Source organism: Leptonychotes weddellii, unplaced genomic scaffold, assembly GCF_054177405.1.
Source record: "Leptonychotes weddellii isolate Sample4059 unplaced genomic scaffold, ASM5417740v2 HiC_scaffold_673, whole genome shotgun sequence".
NCBI classification, from domain to species: Eukaryota; Metazoa; Chordata; class Mammalia; order Carnivora; family Phocidae; genus Leptonychotes; species Leptonychotes weddellii.
The window spans coordinates 7,370-32,599 of record NW_028036509.1 but is presented as its reverse complement, the minus strand read 5'-3'; the positions used below and the strand labels follow the sequence as shown (position 1 = coordinate 32,599).

Here is a 25,230-nt window from a genome sequence, read left to right as displayed (position 1 = left end):
AGCATTTACTTTTAATAACTCCTAGTGTTGTGGCCATGTGAGGTTGCAGACTGCAAAGTTACTGAGTGTGATGGTTGTTGTCTTTTAAATGAAATTCTGAATGTTTGTGGAATGCCTAGTAGTGGTTGTCATGTATTTCAAATGGGATAGTCAGTCTTCTGGTTGATAGGCCTGATTCTGGAATCAGTCAACTCCATTATATCGGATGGTGGTTTGTTGTTACATGCCAATTTAATTCATACCAAGTAAAGATTACTGAAAACTGAGCAGTGTGCTACCAGTTCTGCCACTTTCCTAGAAATCTGTCCAGATAGCTTAGTTTTTCTTTTTTTTTTAAAGATTTATTTATTTATTTGAGAGAGTGAGAATGAGAGGGAGAGAGAGTACATGAGAAGGGGGAGGGTCAGAGGGAGAAGCAGACCCCCCGCCGAGCAGGGAGCCCGATGCGGGACTCGATCCCGGGACTCCAGGATCATGACCTGAGCCGAAGGCAGTCGCTCAACCAACTGAGCCACCCAGGCGCCCCGGGATAGCTTAGTTTTTCTAAGCCTGGTTGTATTCTTCAAGGACATGCTTCACCTTCTCTCCCATTGCTGAGGTTGAGCAGTCCATGCTCCTTTGTAAGGTTAACTCTCCACTTTGCACTAGGCTTCATTCCCTCTCATGACTCAAAGAAGGGACTCCAGCCATTCCTAATTCTCTATCTCATATCATCAGTTTTTTTAATCATCCCCATGAATAGACAAGCATACTGTTATTTCTCACACCTTAAAAAGAAAATCTCTTATTCCACTTCTGCCTCCAGCAAGCACCTGTATTCTCTGCTTCAAGAGCTGTCACTCTTCTCTGCCTGTATCTCTGTCTTCAAGTTCCACCGTCCCCCTCCTCTTAAACTCACTGCTCAGCTGAAACAGCTTGTGTCAAGCAAACCAGAGGCCTCATGCAACTCAGCTTCCTTAACTCTCAGGAGCATCTGACAGAGTTCATCATTCCCTCCTCATTTCTTCACTCGACTACCCAGACATTTGCGGCTCCTTCTCCATCTCTGATTCCCCTTTAATTTCTCTCATCTCACTGAAGTGTCCCCGGGTTAAATATTTGGGCTTTTTATTTCCTCTTTGAGTTTTGGTACTCTCATCCAGTCTCACTTATTTTTCCAGCTTATACTGAATTCCAGGCTTGTGGTACTTCTCCAGATTACACTGAATTCTAGGTTCAGGGATACATGTTCTAAGATCTAGAACCTCAAACTCAATACTCAACATCTCTATTTGAATAGCTGTCTCAGGCTTAATGTGCTCATGAGCAAACTCCTAACCTTCCCCCCGAAACGTGATCTACCCTCCAACAGCTTTATCTCAGTAAGTGACAATGCCATCCTCCCAGTTGCTCAAGCCAAATACCTTGGAAGTCAGCCTTGGGCTGTACTCTTTCTCTCACACCCCATCCGTATCCAATTCATGAGTAAATCCTGCTAACTAAACTCTCAAAGTATGACCGGAATCTGACCACTTCTCACTTCCAGCACAGCTTCTACTTTATTGCAGTAGACTCTTACCCGGTCTCTCTGAATTTACCCTTGTCCCCCTGTAGTCTGCTCTAAATCCAGCAGCTAAAGTGGTCCTTTAGAAACAGAAGTCAGATTGTGTAACTTCTTTGATCCAGTGAGTTTTCAACTCATTCAGTCTGAAATTCAAGTCTTCACAATGACCTGAGAGACTCCATTCATGAGGCTACTAGTTACTTTGACCTCATCTCCTACCCCTTTACTCCTCACTCCCTCTTCTCCAGCTGCCGTGGTCTCTTTGCTATTCTTTGAATACTCCAGACACACTTCTACCTCAGGATCTTTGCACTTGCCATTCTTTCTGACTAAAACATACTTTTCCCACTTCTCCATAAGAAAAGCCTCACTTTCTTCAGTCTTTGCTCCAATGTCACTTTCTTGCCATGTCCTTTCCTGCTAACTGTGCCCTAATAAGTCATACGTCCTTCCCCATCCTACCTCCAGCACTCCCTGTACCATTTTACTGTTTGTTTTTTCTCACTCACTACACTTATCCCCTTCAAATATGCCATTTCATTGACTATGCTTTTTAAATTGACTGTCTCTTCCAACCAGAGTATAAGTTCCGTGAAAGCAGGGAATTTTGTCCATTTTGCTCACTACTGTATACTCCATTTGCCTATAAATATTTGTTGATTGAATGAATGGATTTACTATTGAAAAGTCCAACATCTAACCCCAAATGAATCTTTTTTGATTATTAATGCTAATAGCATGATCACCCACCTCTGCTAGAACACAGCACACCAGATATAGTTGATGCTAGAACTTGTGCTATACCTTTCAGGGCAGGATGAGGGGAAGGGAAATTTAAGTGGAAGGGGATTCTCTTCCAGGCCCTTCCTATTTAAATTAAACTAAATTTTTAACCCCAATGAATCAAAGGTTGGTTTAGATTTATAGAAACAAGAACTGAAAGATTTTTGATAATTAGCAATTCCAACTCCCTCCACTTGCAGGTAACTGGAAAAACGAGGTTAAATGACACATCCCAGGTATACGGCAGGCCCAGGAATAACACCATTACCTTCTGAATCTAGAGCCAGATCATAGTGCAATGAGTTATATGGACCCTTTCCCCCAGATTTGCCTCTTCTGTTTCTATTAGTGAAGCTTCCCTTCTGGGGGACCCTTAGCTACCAGGTCACCTGCTAATTCTGCTACCAGTAAACATTTCCAAGGGGGCCAGACTCGTGTCATTTATGATGGCTTTTCTTTAGGTAACCAGAATTGTTTTAACATTACATGTGACAGAAGCTAAACTTTTTACACTAATACAAAAGATGTCACCACAGTGAAAGCTAGAGAAACCCAGAGTAAGAGGTTTAATCTGCAAATCACACACAGAGCTGAGAAGCCAGGCTTATGCTATACAGGCAAAAACACATGGAGACCAGTGATGAAGACTGGTAAATCTCACAGTACAACTTTTGTTCTGTATTCCATAGTCTGTAGCAGAAGCAAAAGGAAACACAAAACCATGACTTCACACTTCCAGCTCTTCACATGATGGTTACTCATGTAAAAAGCACTATCTTTAACTGATGTGTTGCATAACTTTAAAATATATGTAATCCCCCTTCTCAATGACTATTTTTATCCCCAGAACTGGTTGCTGGCATTCCAAGAGGAGCACAGAATTTTGGATATGTGAGTACAAAGAATGCATTGCTGGATATTTTCTTATATATGCAAAGAAATGTTTCATTGCATTCAACTTTTAAATGGTTTTAAATGCCTTTTAATAGTGAGCTCCTATAGATCCATGCTTGTATGCTTGTTTGCTTACTAAAAAAGGAAGGAAAACAAGTGAAGCTAGATTTTTTTTTTTTTCCTGATCTATGTACAGAATCAGCTACAGAGTTTGTGGGACCTGGTGCAAAATGAAGATGCAGGGCCCTTTGTCCAAATTTAAGAATTTCAGGATCACAACAGCTGGGCATTAAACCAAGGGTGGGGTCTGATTGAACGTGGGGACCAGTGTGACGGCGCAGGTCACACCCATGAAGCCCACACGATTCTTGTGCTTCATCCAGGAATAATTGCAGAGAATACTGTTGCTGATGTGCTCAGCATTTTAATATGCCTCATATGGTAGAAATGAGAAAATCAATTGTTATTACACTAGCATATTTGTTTCCTGAGACTGCCACAACATTACCATAAACTGGGTGGCTTAAAACAATATAAAATTATTTTCTCATAGTTCAAGAAACCAGAGTCTGAAATCCCAGTGTCAGGCAGCGTGTCACTTCCTGCAGCGCGTCTAGCAGAGGATCTTTCTTGTCTATTCCGGCTTCAGGTGGCCCCTGCCTTTTTTTGGTGTGTGTCAGCATGACTCCAATCTCTGCCTCTGTCTTCAGATGGCCTTCTTCCATCTGTGTCTATGTGTGTCCTCTCCTTTCTGATGAGAACATCAGTCATTGGATATAGGGCCCACCCTAAATCCAGGATGATTTCATTTCAAGTTCCTTAATGTATTTCATCTACAAAGACCTTATTTCCAAATAAGGTCACCTCCTGAAGTTCTGGGCAACATGAACTTTGGAGGGATACCATTCAGACCCGTTATACCTACTTACCACAAAATTAGGAAAAGAAAATCAAGAGACCTTCTGAAAAGGAAAAGTTATATTTTAAATAATGTTTATTTTTTAAAAAGTCTAGTGAAATAGTATCTGCAGATTTTAGATTGGCTGAATAGAATTAAAGGTAATATTTTTGCTATGTAGATAACATTTAAAATTTTCAGTTTTGTTTTTTTGTGAAGAGCCATAATCATCAGTTTCTCATAATAACGTAAACACAGAAATGAATTTAGACAAAAACCCTGATTAGATCAATTAACTGGCCATCAGGTTAATGGGTCTCAGAGTTCATTTGAATTCAATTTCTATTTTCCCTTTTCAGATTAGTAAGCATGCATTTTATCTGAAAGTATCACAGTCTTAACCATAAATAAAAGTTAAATTGGATTTTTTTAAAGATCATTCTTACGGGATTACATTTTTGTTTTACATATAGTTAATAATTAACTACTCTTTCCCAAAATTTAAAAATGACTTAAGTTGTAATTTAAAATGTTTTTTTCTCCAATTCTGTCAAATGATGTAACCTATCTAATCTCTATGATTTCAGGTTTCAATCATTAACTCTACAGATATGACTTTTATTCAGAACTTCACTGGCGAACAGGTGAAGACCTTTTAATACCAAACAATGTCACTCAGGACTAATAGTAAATCGCAATATTCATATCATTTATTCATTCATAAAATAAATGTTCACCGAGTACCTACTATATGTTGGAAACTGTTCTAGGCACTGGGAATATAACCATGCATCAGACAGACAAGATCCCAGCTTTCATGCAGCAGTGTCACTAACTACTAGGGTCTGAGAACAATCCTGTTATGTTGTAGGCCCGTACATAGTGTGCCTGGTGGTGAGTTCTAGGTATCCGCCTTCCCTCTGAGAAAACACAGGCTTCTCGTAGGCCCCATTGTATCTGTCAGAGTCAATGGGCCTGTGCTCTGCCTCCCTTTCTCACTGTGACTGGAGCCCTCCACCCTCCCAACATGATGTGGAGGTTGACAGGCTATCTTGTTCTGGTCCCTTCCTCCCAGGGACTAGATATTGTTCCTCATCCACCATCACTGGCTGAGGTCTTACTATGAATGAGGGACGTGTCTGTCATTCTCCTAACCTAATATGGCCTGAGGTCATACTTTATCCACCACCCTGAGTTGTCCGGGGTATTGTGACCTGTTGAAATTTGCCACATTCCTTTAAACAATGAATGTGGTATGGCCATCTAAGGGAGCCAGTCGTTAATTAAATCAGTTTCTCGGGGCAACCCATATTCTCTCCTAACCAGAAGCCCACACTACTGAACTTCTAGGAAGCCTCACATTTGAATGTGGCCAAGTTACATCTTCACCTTCTGGATCATAGTTTAGGGCCCTTAGATGCTCCATTCTTAGATAGATATGTAGATTTGGAATAATATATTTGTCTAGCAATTTTGATTAATAAAGTTTTCTATTGAACACAGAGCATTTTTTACATCCCCCCCCCCCCAATTAGGGCTTTGGTCTATCCATTACTCTGCAATTTTCAACAAAGCATTTAACAATGTCCCTCATGATACTCTTGTGGTACATACGGAGAAGTAAGGCCGGGACAATACTGAAGTTGGATGAACTTATAAATTTTGAACTATTCTCAAGTGATGGTAATTAATGGTTTATTGAAAATCTGGCAAGACTTCTCTTTTATCCAGATTTGTTTCACATTTTTATCATTAGAAGCTCTTTAAACATTATTAAATTGGGCCTTTCTATAACTTCTTGTCCTCAATACCACCTAGTTCTTCAGTCTTGAACCTCAGCATTTAATGCATAAATGATGAAACTCCTCTGAGTGAAGTCCACACAATGCCACACCAGAAATAAGAACTTCACTGTATATGTTTGGAATAGAGAAGAGAGGTGGGAAAACTGAACTATTATTACACAGTTAACTCATGCATTCATTCCCTCTGCAAAGAGCATTTGGTACCTGGCAACTATATCCTAGTCTTCAGAATACTATAATAAAAATGCCATAGATTGGGTGGCTAAAAAACCCAAATGTTTATTTCTCACAGTTCTGGAAGGCTGGGAAGCCCAGGATCAAGAGGTAGGCAGATTCAGTATCTGGGGAGATTCATATAGATAGACATATTCTTAGGTCCTCACATGGTGGAAGGAGGGCTAGAGAGCTCTCTGGGGTCTCTTTTATGAGGGCACTAACCCCATTCATGAGGACTCCACCCTCATGACCTAATCACCTCCCAAAGGCACCACCTCCTAATACCATCATATTGGGGGTTAGGATCAATATTTGAATTTAGGGGAAGGAAGGGACACAAATATTCATCTATAGCAACTGTATATGTTTGAAATAGAGAAAAGAGGTGGGAGAATTTAATTATTTCATGACACTTGTTAACTCATGTATTCATTCCCTCTGCAGAGTATCTGGCACCTGGCACCCACTCTGAGCTAGACCCTAGTCAGGCAGTGTAGACAGAAGACTGAACAACACAGACCAAAATCTCTGCCTTCTGTGGAGGACACTTTCTAGTGGATTGTAGACTGATTACATTAGAAGATGATGGGAGGCTAAGTCAGCTAAAGCACTGGATGCCAAAACATGGAAAAAAAACATCTCGACAACTTCAAAACTATGCACTGAATCTGAAAAGATGATAAATGTTGAAAACATAGCTTGAAAAACAAAAAACTTAAGAGCTAGAATGTGGCTCGCTAATTATACTCAGAAGAGACTTAGAAACCTTAGTTGACAATGAACTCAATATGAATTGATACTGAGCATGGTTTCCCGTGAAATTAAAACCCTTTTTATGCTTCATTGATATAAAGAGCCCAAAGCAAAGAGTGTAAATCCTACTTAACTCTTCTCTGGGCAATGCATTCATGGGGTATTATCTTTTCTTTGGTATCACATGCAGTATCTCTAAGAAAGAGAGGCCATGATGGTGAGCCAGCTACAAATATTTCCATATGAAATATCATACGGGAGTGGAATTAGATTCATTCTGTGAGGTTCAACATGGCAGAACTAAATAGGATTAAGGACTAGAAGTTACAGAAGTGCCAATTTTAGCAAAGAAAATTCTAATAATTGTGTCCACAAATTGAATGGGCTGATTGTTGAATAGCTGCAGAGGATGACCAAGCAGATGTCAGGGGTACTGAGGGGAAATTATGCATGGGGTCAGCCTGAATGACTTTAAGACTCTGTCCATGTCCAGGAGTCCATGAATTTAATGCAGAAGTCTGCTGCAATGAGATTCATCCTTCAGGAAAAATTGAGAGAGGACTATAAAAATTATTTTTGAACATAAACTATGTCATCTCACGGTTTTTCTTTGTAGATGGCATCTTATTTTGGATATACGGTCACAGTGTCAGATGTTAACAATGATGGGTAAGTTTATAAGAACTTCCTCACTCACCATATGTTATATTCATCCACAAAGATGTTGCATTTTTTTCCTTCATGAAATAGATCCTTCCATACTTCTTCAACAAGATAGAGGCTCTCTTGTTTTAATTGTTTGGTTTGGTTTTTTTTTTTTTTTTGGTTCAGGGCAAGAGGATACATCTACTAAAGAATTCTATAGTCCTATTTTATGTCTCTATGGAGATTTTCCACATCTCCCACTTCCAGAAAAGGACTGTTTTACTTAGTTTTATCTTTAATTTAATGAACTGAATAGTCCTTGGCCATTTGAAATCCAAAGCCATAAAAGCATTTGCTCATCTGTCTCTCTTTACCCTTACTTAGCATGTGATACATTCATAGACCATTTGCACATAAATAAACATTTTTTTTCTCCTGACATGGCTTTAACCAACATACTAGTAATGCCCGTGGAGAAGATGAAATAATAAGTGAACTTTTCAGAGTATGGCAGCAAATTACAATTGAGCTTGGATCAAACACCATGATAAACTATGGTTGTGTTTAAGTCATTCCTTAAAAACAAACTATTATTAAACATCTCTTTGGCTCACTAACACCATCTAACTGATAGATAAAACAGATGATTAAATAAGAAAGCCAATACATTGAGATAAACTGATTAGCCATCCAATAAATATCATTGGAGCACCTACTGTGTGTCAGCCATTGTTCTTAGTGTACAGAATATGGTGGCGAATAAGGCAAAATAGGTCTCTGCACTCAGAGAGTTCACATTTTTATAAAAATCAAATACCTGCAGAATCCTGACTATGTTCCAGGATCTGGGCTAAGCAAGCACTTTAGATACATCATTGATGGACATTAGCTATGATCTTCATGTAGATAGAAATGTACTTTATATATTATGGTGGCATATGACTGGAGAAAAATTTAGTTACTTTTGCACCTTTTGAAAAATATATTTTTTTAAGATTTTATTTACTTGAGAGAGAGAGAGCACAAGTGGGGGAAGGAGCAGAGGAAAAGGACAAGTAGACTCTGCACTGAGAGCAGAGCCTGATGCAGGGCTCAATCCCACGACCCTGAGATCATGACCTGAGTTGAAATCAAGAGTCGGACACTTAACCGACTGAGCAACACAGGGGCCCCTGGAAAAGATCTTTTTTATTATTCTTCCATTCAACATATATTTCTCGAGCATCTACTATACACCAGCACTGTTCTAGGTGCTGGGATATAGCAGAGAACAAAATAGACACTGCTACCCTCATAGAAGCTATACTAGAGGTGGGGAGTTGGGGACTACAGACAAAAAGTAAGTAAGTCAAGTAAAGCATATTTAGATGGTGATGAACACCAAATAGGAATAAAAAAAATGGAAGGACTGAAACCAAGATGTCCTTCAGTAGGTAAATGCACGTTCAGACAACAGAATATTGTTCAGTGCTAAAAAGAAATGAGCTGTCAAGCATGAAAATACATGGAGGAAGCTTAATTGCATATTATGAAGTGAAAGAAGCCAATCTGAAAAGATTACATACGGTATGAGCTCAGCTATATGACATCCTGGAAAAGGCAACACCGTGGACACAATAAATGGATCACGGGTTGCCAGAGGCCAGGGGGGAGAGGAGGGATGAGCAGGCACAGAGGATTTTTAAGGCAGTGAAGCTACTCTGTAAGACACTACAATGGTGGATCCATGTTGCTATACATTTGTCCAGACCCACAGGATGTCCAACACCGGGAGTGACCCTCATGTAAACCATGGACTCTGGGTGATGATGACGGGTCACTGAAGCTTCATCGATTGTAACACATGCACCACGCTGGTGGGAGATGTTGAGAGTTGGGGGAGGCTGTGCCTGTGGTGGCCGGGGGTATATGGGAACTCTCTGTACTTTCTGCTGGAGTTTGCTTCGAACCTAAAACTTCTCTAAAAGATAGTCTATTAATTAAACTTAGAAAAGCAAAACAGAACGGGGGGTAGAAAATATTGGGAGGGTTGTGACTTTAAACGGAGTAGATAGGGAAGGCCTCGGTGTTAAGGTTGAGGAAAGCTCAGGAATGATCTGCCGGAAGTGGGGTCCATGGGGAAGAGATTCCCGGAGGTGGGAGCTGCTGGAAGTCCTAGGACGTCAAAGAGGCTTGGAGAGGAGGCAGAGGGGCGCAGGATCACAAAGGTTTGTGAGCCACTGCATTTATAAACAGTCTTGCACAGTGCCACACAGGCTCTGCTAGGGACAGAATGAGTGTTTCCAAGAAGGACACATCTCAGGAGCCACTGGAGGATACTAAGCAAAGGAATGGCCTACTCCAACTTTGGTTCCAGCAGACACACTGTGTCTGTTGGGTCTCCTCGGCCGTGAGGCCCCCGGGAGCCCACTGCCGTAAGCCAGGTGAGGCAGGACAATGCCCAGGGCCAGAGCAACAACAGGACAGTGACAGGAAACTGTAGTGGTTGCACTTTGGAGATATTCTGAAAGTATATTTGAATGGCAATCTTAGCCTGGAAGCAAGTCGTTGAAAATTAAATTGCTTTCCTCTCCAACTGAGCTGTGAAAACAAAGTAACAATTAGGGCTGCCCTTCACAATTTCCAAATTAGATGGACTGGATTTGTTATCAGCACCTTTTAGTGATCTAGAAAAAAAAAAGGTGCAGGGTGGGGGCAGGGTGGCTGAAGAAGAACTTGAGTCCAAAACATGGCGTGTTGTCCCAATTGAGGAAGCCCACACTTTTGTAAAAACAACAACAAAAATCCCATGATGGCCTTTGGGATATGCGCAAACACATTTCTTTCAACAGATGGTAACACAACAAACACAACCTCCCCCCCACACCCAGGGGAGCCACGCAATGCCTTATTGGGACCAGATGAACTCAGCGTGTGCCCTTCCTTTCCTCCACTCTGCCCTGAATCCTTTCAGCTTTCCCCCAGTTCAACACTACGCCCTGCAGGGCACTGCCTCCTTCCTGGAAACACGTTCATTCCAGTCCATAGCAAAGCTCTGTGACAACATTTATAGGACCTTTTTTTTTTTTTTTTTTTTTTTTGCCATGTTAAGAAAAGAGCAAGAACACTTGTGAGGAAAGGATCTCTTTTGTCTCCTGCTGATCAAAACAACATGGTAGTAACAAACACAGGAATTTTCCAGGGATAGTTTGTTCTTTCTTGATGTTCTTAAAAAATTGCTATGCCCATTATTTCTTTTTTCTTAGGCAGTATATTCTTAATTCTTTAGACTGCATCAAAAAAATACAGCCATTATCTTAACATTGCCATTCTTTTTTTTTTTAAAGATTTATTTATTTATTTGAGAGAGAGAGAGAGAGCAGGGGCAGGGGAAGAGGGAGAGGAAGGGGGAAAGAATCTCAAGCAGACTCCCTGCTGAGCACGGAGCCTGCCATGGGGCTCAATCCCATGACCCTGAGATCGTGACTTGAGCCAAAATCAAGAGTCGGACACTTAACCGACTAGGCCAGCCAGGCGCCCCTTAATATTACCATTCTTAACGTGCCCATAGATTCTCAGTCTGTATGTAATTTGCCATTCTTAGTTACTGTAATGCTATGTAAATTCAAGGCCCTATTATAAATAAGTAAGCTATAGAGACCACTGAGCACCTTTCATCCCAAATACCAATAGACAACTCACATGAAGTCTGAGACTGCAATAATGAAGATATAAATTTGCCATCATCTTTGCAGCACCTGTGTTTTGAGAAAAACTGCTTGATATTATTGGCCTTCAAATAGACACCTTGTGTGGCTAGGTTTATACTTGATCCCAAGATGGGGGCCTGAAAACCACCCCCAGTAGTGACAGCAATGTCCTCACCTCCCTGGGTGGGTATTCGTCCCTGGGGAAGGTGCAGAACAACCCATCGGGGCAGAGACATAAACTATGAATTTGACTGTTTCAGATTATATATGTGTGTGTTTCAGTGTTTTACTCTATTTTTTGGTAAGAATCTACATTCCTGTTTATTAAGTGTGCATTTTATTAATTTCCATTATTTTTACAAGCAAGGTCATACTTCCACTTTATAAAAATATAAAATCATAATTTCAGAGTTATTCTCACCCAAAGAACTTTAATAAGATTGTCTAAAAACAACTGATTCATGAGGCAAAATTCAGTTATAGTTTTTAGTGTCATGGTCTGTAAGAAAAATCAGTCTGTATGATTATATTAAAAATAGCTATACTAGTCTGCTGCATTTTACTGAGTCAGTAGTAATGATTTATATATAATTTTACAGTCTATAATTCCTATATATTTTTTTACATTCACAAAACCCTTTTAGCTTTCCCAGCATTTATCAGTGATCAAGGAATCATCAGTGAGCATTAATCACCAGTAGAGTTCAGTATTAAAACTGAGATTTAATTCCCATATTTTACTCAGATTTCTAATTTTTCAATAGTCTTTTTTTTTTAAGGTCTACATCTTCTAAACCTTGGATCTGAGTGGATGCTATGCAGTGACTCAGAATAGGATTAAGAATATCACTTGACAGGGGTGCCTGGGTGGCTCAGTTGGTTAAGCGTCTGCCTTCGGTTCAGGTCATGATCCCAGGACCCTGGGATCGAGCCCCACGTAGGGCTTTCTACTCAGCGAGAAGCCTGCTTCTCCATCCCCACGCCCCCTGCTTGTGTTCCTGCTCTAGCTATCTCTCTCTCTCTCTGTCAAATAAATAAATAAAATCTTAAAAAAAAAAGAATATCACTTGCATAGTTGATTGGTCATTGTTCAGAAGTTAGGACTCCATATATTCTGCAGGATTAAACCAGACTTTCCCTTCTCTGGCCAAGAGATAATTAAGTACTTTTGTGCATGAGGTTACCTAGTGAACATTCTTTGACAGTATTTGACATTTTCTCTACCCACTATGCAACAAAAGCAAGGTCCATGCAAATGCTCAAAAATCTCGACATCGGGGGTGGGGGGGGAGAAAAGACAATGTCATTAAGTAATGTTGACCAAATTAGTAAATTGGTGGACTTTCCCAATATTTTTTTAATTTAAAAAAAAATCTCCAGGTATTGTGAGTGACTCCACAAGTTAAGACCAAACGGTGGTGTCTGTGCTGGTTGGTGGTTGATACTGTCAAGCTTATGACTGTTTTGAAAATATAAACAAGCTGGTGAAATTAACTTTAGTTTAGTTATCTTAAGATAGCCAGAGCTATAAACTCTGCCAATGTAAACTGTTAGGAATTTCTGGACAAACTTAACAAAGGGAGATGGAATTTTTCATCTTGAGCCTAAGCAAGCAAATTAAGGTTTTTTCTTTTGGCTTTTGAAACTTACAGTATTTATACTATTTCAGAAACTCATAGAATTACAATTTAATCGATTGGATTGTTTTTTTGCCTCTGCAGGGCCCAAAGGAGATAAATTTCAAGAGAATTTTAGCAGTTTGTTAACTTGAGAACATTTTAGAGAAAATTTATTTGAAAGGAATCAGCTTTGGGTAATTATGTTTTTGCCCCAGATTTAGCCTAAGTATGTGTTCTCTCATACAGGTTTTATTATTATGATTGAAATAAGTAGAAAATCCAGAAAACAGAAAGAAGTTGTAAATTGAAATTGATTTCTGTAATGTAAATGATCAGCTATGTTAGTTCTTGTCCACCATAAAAAAATTCAGCTGATAAGATATCAACTCTAGTATAAAGTCTGCTAATCTGCATTCTGTTAATAAATAACCATGTTCCAAAAATTAATTATGAGCATTAGCATGCAGCATCTACTACTGGGAAAAAAGAAATATAGAAAAGTTTATACGTGAAACCAACACATTAACACCATTTGACTCAGAAAACTTGAATCTAGATTCTCCATATTGAATATTCTTATTGCTGGGTCCTCTCTTTCTCTCTCATTCTTTATCACTATTTATGCTTTGCTTTTCAAGAAAATATTTATAGTGTTTCTGTCTCAAACAATATGTGAAGGAAGAGAAATTGAGCCTTGCATTATATTATATTATCAGGGCAGATTTACACATAAAAAGAGACACAAAACCTGTGTGTATGTTACCCAAAGATGTTAAAGAAAATTGTGATTAAATAGTACACATTTTGGATAAAATGAAACTTCGTGTATATATTCTTTGTTGAAGTGCCTTTACATAATAACTCAGATCTCATCCAAACCACCAACATGACCTAAATAGAAAGGATGGATTTTACTGAAAACCTCGTCATTAATAATAATAATATTTCTTCATCATTAATTTTTTGAGATTACAAAACCATACAGGCTGGGTATATATATATATGATATATATATACATTGATATATATATATATCATATATATATATATATATATAAGAGAATATATATAATATTCCCTTAGAATGGTACCCAACCTATTACACAACTATGTATCAGAAAGTCAATGAAAAATACCTTTACTAATAAAATATTTTAAAACTTTAAACTTGGATTGGGCACATTCAAAACCAGGATTTGGCAAACTAATTTTGAAACACTCCAATAGCACGCATAGCCTACTGCAATGGTTTCTCAGGGATTTTTTTTTTTTTTGCTTGTGGTCCATAATAAGAAATACATTTGACATTGCAACCCGGCACACACACATAGAACTGAAACAAAAGTTTCAGGGAACAATATTTACCCTCACATAATGTATTCATTCTATTTTCTGTTCTTTTCTATTTCATTTTTTAAAATTGCTTGTCAAGACCCACTGAATTGATTTCACAATCCACTAATGTGTTGCAAACCAAGGTTTAAAAACAGCAGCCTAAACAATATATATTGTGGCTCTTAAGTAGTATTGCTATAATAAAATAATATTGACACTAAGTGCAAAGTATTCTATAAGGCACATTGTACCAATTAAATCCAAGAGTTATTGTCTTTCAACCTTATGGGAAACACAATTATAAATGAAAAACAAATGTCTTTCTCTGTTTTTATGGCATTTAGAACATTTTAGAAGACTTACACTTAAATATCTGGGGAAATATATTTCTAACAAAATAAATCAATGCTGTCATAATCCTCCAAGAATCCAAAAGTTCCGTGGACGTGCTAGGCTCTCACAATGATGGGTCGAGTAATTTTCCATTCCTAGAACTCGGTGTTGGCAGTGAGAAATGTAGAGAGCAAACCATGTCAGTCCTGAATCATGTTTGCACCCTCGGGGACCAATTATACGGCTTGTTCCTTCTTTATAGAAGGAGAAAATGGCCCCATTCCATCTCTACAATAGAGACCAGCAATTTCAGACATCTTTGAAGTACAAGGCAGCAACACACACAATTAGGTGTTTAACAAATGCCTCTTGACACTGGCAATAATTATAACAGAAGGAGAAGCAACCGGGTTCCTGTGAGGGGAAGGCCAGGGGTGTAAATAACTCCAATCCTTGCTCTCTTCTGGTCCTGGAGCACAGCAGGATGGCAAGCAATGGGACTTTTTTTTTTTTTTAATCAAGTTACTTGTAAGATTTTTAAGAAAATGTTTTACCTAAGCATGGCAATCCAACTTAGGTTCTGGAATTTGAGATCAAAATAATGGCCATTCCTATTTTCCCAGCCCTCTACCCACCTCTGGGAATGTGCTTGTCATGATGAGCCCTAGGTGGTGGATAGAAGTGTTGAATCACTATATTGTACACCTGAAACTAATATAGCACTGTATGTTACCAATATTGGAATTAAAATAAAATTTTTAAAAAAGAACAGAAAAAAAATAACCATTCCTGAGGTCTATCTATAACCACCCTTTCCTTATTACAAGTTGGCCAAGTAACACTTAAAGTGTTTCTAGCTAGAAACCATGTGTTAGGTCTCCTGCTGTGGGAGACAAGTAAGAGGCTATTAGAAGTAGCTAGCAGCCCCAGATGATCCCAAAGTCACATTTCCCCATGTTTCTGGCTCCTACAAGGTAGGAGAGGGAGAAGGGGGATACATTTTGCTTTTTTAACGGGAGCTCTTTCTGCTTACACTGCTATGATGTAAAAATATTGTGTGTTCCCTTCAACACCTGGGCCAGGGCCTTCATAATACCTATCATGTATTAAATACTGTAGTATGACCTGTGTGTATGCGTGTGCGTGCACATTTGGAAAGAGAAACACACAAAGAGAGACAGAGATGGAGACAGAGACCAAGGGAGATCTTCAGTGATGTATCCAATAAAGTAGCCTATTTCTACGTTCACATTTTTTCGGTAATGTAACTTGTTCAATAGGACACAACTAGTTACTAAAAGAGCCAGGTTTTAAATCTAAATCAGTATAACGTCAAAACTCATGCTTTTCTCATACGTCTGGACTCAATTTACTTTTCCAGTTATCTTTATTTTTTTTGTAGGCTGTATTTTTTAGAGCAGTTTGGGTTTATGGAAAACTTGAGCAGGAATTACAGAGAGTTCACATATATTCCCTCCTCCTCCCCTCCACCATCGGTTTCTACTATTACTACCATCTTGAGTTGGTGTGGTACATTTGTTACAATCGATCCACCCATATTGATACATTATTAACAAAAGTGCACAGCTTACATTATGGTCCACTCTTCCTTTTATACATTCTGTGGGTTTTTCCAAATGCATAATATCAGGTATCCATGTACAGTATCATGCAGAATATCTTCATTGCCCTAAAAACACCCTGTGCTCCATCTATTCATCTCTCTCCCCTCCCCTCATTCCCTCCAACTACTGATCTGTTTAGTTTTGTCTTTTCCAGAACGTTATAAACTTGGAATCCTTCAGTATGTAGACTTTTAAGACTAGCTTCTGTCACTTAGCAAAAAGGGGTTTAAAGTTCCTCCCTGTCATTTTGTGGCTTATTTTCTTTTTATTGCTGAGTAATATTCTGTTATATAATGTCGCACAGTTTATTTATCCATTCATCTACTGAAGGATATCTCGGTTGCTTCCAGATTTTGGCAATTGCAAGTTTTTGTGTGGACATCAGTTTCAACTCATTTGTGTAACTACCTAGGAGTGTGATTATGGCCTCATACGGTAAACCTGTGTTTAGTTTTGTAAGAAACTGCCATACAGTCTTCCCAAGCGACTGGACCATTTTGCCTCTTCACCAGCAGTGAATGAGAGTTCCTGTGGCTCCACATCCTTGCCAGCATTTGGTGCTGTCAGCATTTTGGATACTAGCCATTCCAATAGATTTTTAGCGATATCTCGTTTTAATTTCCAATTCTCTAATGACATATGATATTGAGAATCTTTTTATATGCTTATTTGCTATCCATAAATCTTCTTTGATGAGGTGTCTGTTCAAATCTTTGCCCAGTTTTTAACTGGGTTGTTTTCTTATTGCTCCTAACATATATTATATATATTTAACATTGATTATGTATAACAATGATAATATATGTTATGTAATGTATAATAGTATCATATTTTATATGTTACTGTTATGTATTATTATTATTGCTATTTCATATTATTAAGTTTTAAGAATTCTTTGCATGGTTTGCTTTTCCAATTAAAATCATTGGCATCCCTCTAGCATGGAGCCCACCTGGACCACTCACTGGCCCTGACTCCACTCGGAAACGCTTGCTTTGGGCTCAGAACCCTGCCACCTGGCAAGCCTGCCTCCAGAACCACCTGTCAGAATCCCACCCAGGTGCAATGCCATCTCCTCCAAGAGCCTTCCCTAACTCTCTCGAAGTTCCAGCTCTCTCTCTAGGATTCATTTTGGATTATTCATATGCTTTTTTTCACCCTGCCTTGTCTATAGGTAAATGAGTGGCAATTTGACCTCTCTTGTACGTTCCTTAGGAACAGGGTTGACCTAATAGTCATTATATTCCTTGACTCACTTATCACAGTATCTTAAATACAATTGTTACACAGAATGTCTCTTGAATCATACAGGGAAATGGAGACTAGATGACCACTACAGGGAAGGCAAGAAGTTGGAGAGAGAGGCAGTTCAGAGTGTTGTTGGAGTGTCTGGCAGATGTCTCAGACCTTAAAGGAGGTTTTGTGTTCTCAGTAACTGCCCCCCTTGTCCCTGCCTTTTAGATGAATGGTAATATTTTTAGTTTAGTTGGCAAGCTTCTGCATGTTACCTAATCTATATAGGCATAAAAGTCAAGTGCAAATTTCTATTTATGCATGAGATCACTCTTCAGATTTTTGCATCTCCCAAGATAGGGGTGTCTGCAGAGGTCATTAGTATCGATCAATTAAATTATGAATTTTGGTTGATGTGACTTTTTCCAAAATTTCTAAAAAAAAAATGATACATGCATACGTTTTTAAGAACTCAAATAGCTTAGAAGGCTCTGTTCTATTCCTCTTCGTGCCCATTGGTTCTGGGAAGAAAACACCTTTACCCACTTGGATTTTGTTCTCCTGGTGGTTATAATTTATCTCTAAATAACTTGCATAGGCATTTGTTTCTTGAATTTTTTTCAACCTTAAAAATTATCTACTAGTTTCCCACTATAATATCTACATTTATAAAGAATAACTATCAAGTCTTATTTGGGAGGAAAATTTACTTTCTATATTTCTAGGCCTCTGGCCCTTTCTATATTTCAGAGGCCCTCTCTGGCCTCTGTTTTATTTAAATGAAGGTAACAAGAGGACAGAAGGAGGCAAAATTTATTTTAAACCTTATTCCTGAAAGAAAACTTCATAATTTAAGGGTATAGTTCTATTGTTGTAGACAAACTCTAATCCACTTTGAGAAAAATCTTTTTTGATATGTTTTACTTGTATAGCTACATTTTCCAGAAATGCACTAAGAAGCTTTTGAAAATGGTGAAGTATCTGTGGTTTTCTTAAAGTAGTCATTGTAACATAGTTTAAAAGTTCAGTGTACGGGCGCCCAGGTGGCTCAGCCAGTTAGGCATCCAGCTCTTGGTTTTGGCTCAGGTCGTGATCTCAGGATGGTGAGATCGAGCCCCACGTCAGGCTCCCCCCACTCAGTGTGGAGTCTGCTTCCCCTCTCCCTCTGCCCCTCCTCCCACTTGTACACACACTCTCTCTCTCTCAAATAAATAAATCTTTTTTTATAAAAAGAAGTTCAGTGTAACAATGAACCTACAATGTTCTTACAACATTCTGTCCCAGAGACAGCAATGAAAGAAATACGGTGATTGTAAAATACTCATTTTCCTGGGAAAGGAAAAATACCAAGGAAATATACTAATCTAGTTGATTAAAAGTGTACCCCAAAGAATCTCAGGTCTGTCAGTGCTCTGACCTCTCTCTTTGTTCCGTACAGAATGGATGACGTACTGATCGGGGCACCTCTCTTTATGGAACGTGAATTTGAGAGCAGCCCTAGAGAAGTAGGGCAAGTTTACCTGTATTTGCAAGTGAGCGCGCTTGTCTTCAGGGACCCGCAGATCCTTGCAGGAACCGAGGTTTTTGGGAGATTCGGTAGTGCTGTGGCACACTTAGGAGACCTGAACCAAGATGGATACAATGGTAATTGACACCAATACATGGAAATTGTTTATTTGTCATAATTCATGTTACCGGTACGTGAAGGAAACAATGACATCTTAAAGTATTTACAGTGGTGTGTGTGGTACGGTTACTATTACTGGTTTTTAATAAAGTATCAAAAACCTCAAGGCAGTTTAAAGTTTATATATGCAGCTCTAAATAAAGGCAGCAATTATTTTTTAAAGTGATATTCAGATTTAGTGACTCAAAGAAAACTAGAAAACCTTCTGTTATGTACAGAGTCAAGACAAATAAATACATGTCGAGATATGGACAAGTATATTGCCTTGTGATTAACCCACATGGACTATGTATAGGTTATGCTGAATTTTAATTGGTCTGTAAACTTTAGCTTAAGGGCAACTTCAATGTTTGCAATAAAGTAGTGTTAAATTTTTAGTTTAGGATTATGATTCTTTAAGCTAAGAATTTGTGAATGCCTTGCAAGTACCTTCTCAGAAAAACATGCAAGCTCACACAAAGTTTTGCATACGTGTTCAGGACCTTTAAATTAAGAAGCAAGGTATAATGGGTTTCTTAAAGTTCAAGGGAGTAACAGGAATTTGCTCCAGCAAAATAGCCTAGGGAGTGTTCACATCAGATCAGTATTCATTAGTGCTTTTGGCATTTTATGTTTTCTTTGAAAAAAGACATCCCAGAAATGTATGGTTAGTAATTTTTAAAGTACCATAAAACATAAATGTATATTAAAAGTTCATGGTTCCAGGAAAATAATAAAAAAGAGACAAGTTCATCTTTAACTGATATGCTGCTTTCAGAAACTGCCCTATCCCTGAGCACCAAGCGAAATAAATAATGCTAAATTATCTATCAAGTCATCTTTTCCACCATATTTTACTCTGTTTGTCTTTTTTCTCAAACCCTTCATGATATTTTTGAAAGCTAAGAGAAACATTTTTAATGACATTAAGGGGGTTCTGCCTTTCTGAGCCTCACTGTTTTTGAGTATAAAGTGGGCAAAATAATTCCAAACTGGGAGGAAACACGGGACAGATGTGGACTGACTTAGAGGAGGTGAAGGAAGGGCCCCTTTGCACCTGTCACATGATGATATCTTTAATTTCCACCATGATCTGAGATTTGAGATATTTATCTTTACCTGTTAAATGAAACTGGATTTATGATCCTCATTATGTAGTAAAATCAATTCATGATTTACTTAGTCTTATCAGACTTACTTAGGAGCAAAGAGAAATAAACGACAAAGTGAGGACACATAACTGTCGTCCACTGGGTGAGCTATTATGTTATTGTGTTCTTGGTGCTCTTTTTTATGTAAAACTCAGTCTTTGTGTGTATTGTTTAAAACAATCCTGAAGAGCACAATGTGTGGAAGTTACTTTTCATTGAGTGCTCTATTTAAGTGGGAGTCAGGGGATAGGGTTCTTTCTAGGTTCCCCAATGTCCTCTACTGTAAAATGCATCCTGCCTCCCTCATGGGACAATGTAATCATTACATTATATAATCTTTGTACAAGAGATTGTTTATTTCTTTTGACAAGAAACTCATAAGTACCTTGCAAAGGTGCCTCCCCTGTTTTATCCAGTCTACTGATGTGACCCAGCCCTCCCTGTTTCTCGCTAAGTTCCTGTGTAGACCACGCTCTCCCTGCTCCTCCAATGGGCCCAGCTTTTTCGACCTTTCGACCTTGGCACACCAGTTCTTTCTGCCTGGAGTGCTCTTCCCTCTGATTTCACACAGTTGGTTCCATTTTGTCCCCAGCTTTCACTTTCAACACGAGCCTTAGCAACACCCCGTCCAATCACCGAATCTGGAAATAACCACCACTCTCCATTACATTAATATTTTTGATTCTTCTGCATAGAATGTGTCACTTTCCATCTTTTTCATTTTATTTTATTATGTTATGTTAATCAGCATACATTACATCATTAGTTTTTGATGTAGTGTTCCATGATTCATTGATTGCGTATAACACCCAGTGCTCCATGCAGAACGTGCCCTCCTCAATACCCATCACCAGGCTAACCCATCCCCCCACCCCCTCCCCTCTAGAACCCTCAGTTTGTTTCTCAGAGTCCATAGTCTCTCATGGTTCCTCTCCATCTTTTCTTGATTGTCTCTCTATTCAAATTGTCTACTACCTGCCCTAGAACATAAACTCTAAAAGCAGCATCTGGTTTGCTGTCATACCCACTGCATCCAGCATATACAGCAGTCACTCAATAAATATTTGCTGGATGGATAAAAGACAACAAATAATTTATGGTTGCTGCAGTATTACGAAATTTTCCTGGCAAACTTAATGAGCCCTTTGGATTCTAGGTTACTAGAAGGATTCTAGGTTAAGACTGCACTTAATTCTATCTCTAAAACCTTCTTTCCTTAAAAAACATGTTCATGTGTCCCCATTTGCAGACATTGCCATCGGAGCACCCTTTGCAGGCAAGGATCAAAGAGGCAAAGTGCTCATTTACAACGGGAACAAGGATGGCTTAAACACCAAGCCTTCCCAAACTCTGCAGGGAGTGTGGGCCTCACAGACCATCCCTTCGGGCTTCGGCTTTACTCTAAGAGGAGACTCAGACATAGACAAGAATGATTACCCAGGTAAGGGTTTCTTTCCTCTCCTGCCAGAGAGCCCACTTCCTAGAAAGAAGCCCGTTCTCAGGACGGTGCATCACATGTAAGCTTTTCCCTTGTAAAGGCGAAGGCCCAGCTTAACCGTGGACAGCCCAGGGCTTTTGTGCATGATTCCTGAGTGACTTTCACGAGCATTTAAAGGCAGATAAAGGGATGCCTGAGTGGCTCAGTCGGTTAAGCGTCTGCCTTCAGCTCAGGTCATGATCCCAGGGTCCTGGGATCGAGCCCCACCTCAGGCTCCCTGCTCAGCGGGGAGCCTGCTTCTCCCTCTCCCTCTGCGCCTCCCCTGCTTGTGCTCTCTGGCTCTATCTCTCTGTCAAATAAATAAATTAAATCTTTAAAAAATAAAGGCAGATAAAATAACCCCTCCCTTTCCCACCAGGAAACAAAATATTTTTCTTCTCAATTATTTTCTTCACTTCTTACTACTATTCTTATTTCATAGGGCCATTTTGTTTTGTTTTGTTTTGTTTTGTTTTGCCAGGGCATGATAGTGGATATTTATTGGGATCCTTGCACAGTCCACGAATCACCCCCTACTTTCTTTGGAAAATGTCACCCTTTACCTCAGAGCCTATAAGATTCCTTTCCTTAGGATTTGGGACTGAGATAAATTGTAGATAGTCTGTTTGAGTCGGCAAAACTGCAATATGCTAACTCTGGAGCTGAAACACTGCTGGTCCTCACCACCTGCCACCTATCCACTTCTGGGCACACTGCTATGAAACCTACCTATGTTAATGGCGGGGTGCATATGATGCCCCATTGGTTAGATAGCAGCAAGTATTCTTTACATGTTTTTGATACAAGCCAGCTGCCTTTTGCAGGAAGAAAGAAAAAGGTTGATTGTGATGTTTGATGTATATTTATTGTGAATTACAGCTGTTTCATCTGCCAGACTGACTAGAAATCAGGTCACCTAGTACCTGAAATAACCAAAAGCACAGACATGTAAAAGGTGGTTTGATTTACATTTACTCTTTGTCACATGATCCCTTCTGCAAGTTACAGATGTTCTGTATTTGAGCAGGACCAGACACTTAGTTTCCTTGTCTTAGGGAAAAAGAATTCTACCAAAAAGCAGGCATGGGACCAATTATATTGCTAACATTATTGCAATTATAGCAATTATTACTACTATACCATCTACTGCATAGAAGATAGATACAGCTCATATCCACTAGAATATTATTTTTTAATATTTCTCATGCACGCATACATACACTCACACTTATATGTACATACATGTGTATGTATGCATGTGTATTTTGTGTGTATGTATGTGTGCCCCAAGAGAGTTTATAGGGTAAGGTTAGATGACACTCTACTTCCTTCTTTTTGGGAAATATCAAAGCAGTGTAAAAATAACCTATTAAAGTTAGCAGTGTGGCTGGGAGCAGGTGAAGGGAAATAAGACTGCCCAGGTTAAGATTCCCATCCATCACAGATGGGCTGTGTGGCAATGGACAAATTACTTGATTTCTCTGAGCTTCCATTTCCTTACCTGATATTATGGAGCTAACAATACTTCCTTCACTGCGTTATGTGTGTTTGCACTTTCTAAGTTGGGAAAAGATTTTTTACAAAATGTTATGAAATGGCTTAGAACAAAAAAGGAAATCCATTTGATTGACATGAACAGACTCAAAGCTACTTTACTTCACAGACATATTGGGCCACATAAACTGTTGAAAAGCCACATTCTTGGATTCTGGAGATGCACAAAATGGGTTTCAAAATGGACTCCACAGTTTCCTAGCTGTATACGCATAAGACAATTTCCCAATCTCTCTTCAGTCTCCTTATCTGTGAAATTAAGTATAGGAAGTTGGTATAAAGACAAAATAGCATTGTTGCTATAATATGAAATGAGATGATGTGTTTAAGTTAAAATGGGATTACACAGAACATAATTTAAAAAATGGCAGCCCTCCAATCAAGTTTTAAAACAAGACTGTATTTTGGAGGTATTCTTTTCTTACGCACACTAGTTGACATTATTTTCTTTTGCTTATTTAATTTCCATGGCCCCCATTCTTAATTTACAACACCATATTTGCTTCTCCCAGTCCAGATGAACACTGATATTGGAGACTCTGTTGGGTTGAGATGCACTCATAAAATTCTTGTTGCTGGACCCTCCCTAGAGGCTTCTGATATCAGGAGGTTATTGCCCTGCTATGATGTAGTTCCACCACTCACCCCATCCAACCTCCCACCCCTAAGTGGGAGATGAGGCATGAGGGACTTCTCCCATTTCTCACTACTGTGATTTACTGGGTGCCAAGGATGGAAAATGTTCTTCCTTCTTAAGCCCTTAGGCAGTTGAGGGCATTTACTGGACCTGAGCTAGGTGATAACGATGGCAACTGAAAGGAAAGAACTAAGGTAATAATGTAAATGAACAATAGTCAAGACTTGGTAATGACTTGCCATGATGGAAGGTAGAGAAGGTGGGGTGAGTAAGGAAGAGATGCTAAGGATGACTCTGGAATTTTGATCCAGAGTACATGAGAAAAGTATGGTAGAATGGAGAGACATGGGGAGATTTTGTTATAGAAATATAGAGATTCTATTATAGAAATAATATTTGGAATAATTTTCCTAAATCTAGTTTGAACACTCAGTATTTGTTTCAATTTTTTACCGTGCATATTGTCATTGGTACACATACAAAAATAGGAGTCATGAGTATATTCATTTCTGGCACCAAAATTCCTTTTCCTATTTAAAATATGGATGTATTCAGGTCTCTGTGTTGGTGCTGATTGGAAAATGAGGGTTGGCCAGAGGAGTATCTTGTATACATTAATTAAGTGAAAGCATTTCAGAGAAGAAACAGCTGTGATAGTCAGAAATCCCTACAATTCAATGTTCTAGCCTAATCCTGTTAAATATGATTGTATAACAAGACCATTTGCTAAATGCATAGCCCAGATATTGGAGGGTGGAGGAGGGGAAGTGCAGGTTTTGTTGACGCACAGAAATCTTGCAGGCAATAGAAACTGGGGGAATACATGGGCTGAATGCCAAGATTATCATTGTCTTCTTCAGGCCTGTAATGTCTGATGATTATACCATGAAGCCATCTCAGGCAATTATACCAAATGAAAAATAAATGACTCATTATCTGTTTTAATGAGTGCTGTGTGTGTGTGTGTGTGTGCGCATGTGCGTGCGTGTGTGTGTGTGTAAGCAAACAACTGAGCAAGAAAGAACCTACACATAAGAAGAAATAAAAGGGTGGCTTTAACTAAGGGAACAATGCATAATCAAACATTGAGCTCCTTGAAATTGATTTGAAGTTTAGATGAACTAAATTCAAATCTTATAGTCAAAGTTTCTTTCTACTTCTCAAACTGATACTCAAATTTTCCTGTAAAGTAAAACATGATACTCAAGTTTTCCTGAAAAGCAAAACATGATCCTTACTGAGCAAGATTTTCATAATTTCATTATAAACACATTAGAAATTAGTATATAACCTTTCTTATAAAATATCTTATGAATTAGATTAAATGGAATTAATTAAGTCAACTGACAGAGTTCCTGGACTTGAATCCAGGTC

At 38.8% G+C, this 25,230-nt stretch overlaps 1 protein-coding gene across 1 annotated transcript in view; it reads left to right on the top strand.

The window, feature by feature from the left end:
* LOC145719727 (integrin alpha-8-like) overlaps positions 1–24,797 on the top strand; it is a 36,948-nt gene extending 12,151 nt beyond the window's left edge. Inside the window, exons 5-10 of the mRNA XM_081811275.1 lie at positions 3,174–3,217; positions 4,706–4,762; positions 7,509–7,561; positions 18,810–19,015; positions 21,438–21,629; positions 22,147–24,797. Coding sequence (XP_081667401.1) covers positions 4,730–4,762; positions 7,509–7,561; positions 18,810–19,015; positions 21,438–21,629; positions 22,147–22,286 — 624 coding nt within the window. The 5' untranslated portion in view covers positions 3,174–3,217; positions 4,706–4,729 and the 3' untranslated portion in view covers positions 22,287–24,797. The remainder of the gene's footprint in view (positions 1–3,173; positions 3,218–4,705; positions 4,763–7,508; positions 7,562–18,809; positions 19,016–21,437; positions 21,630–22,146) is intronic.
* The last annotated feature ends 433 nt before the right edge of the window (positions 24,798–25,230 follow it).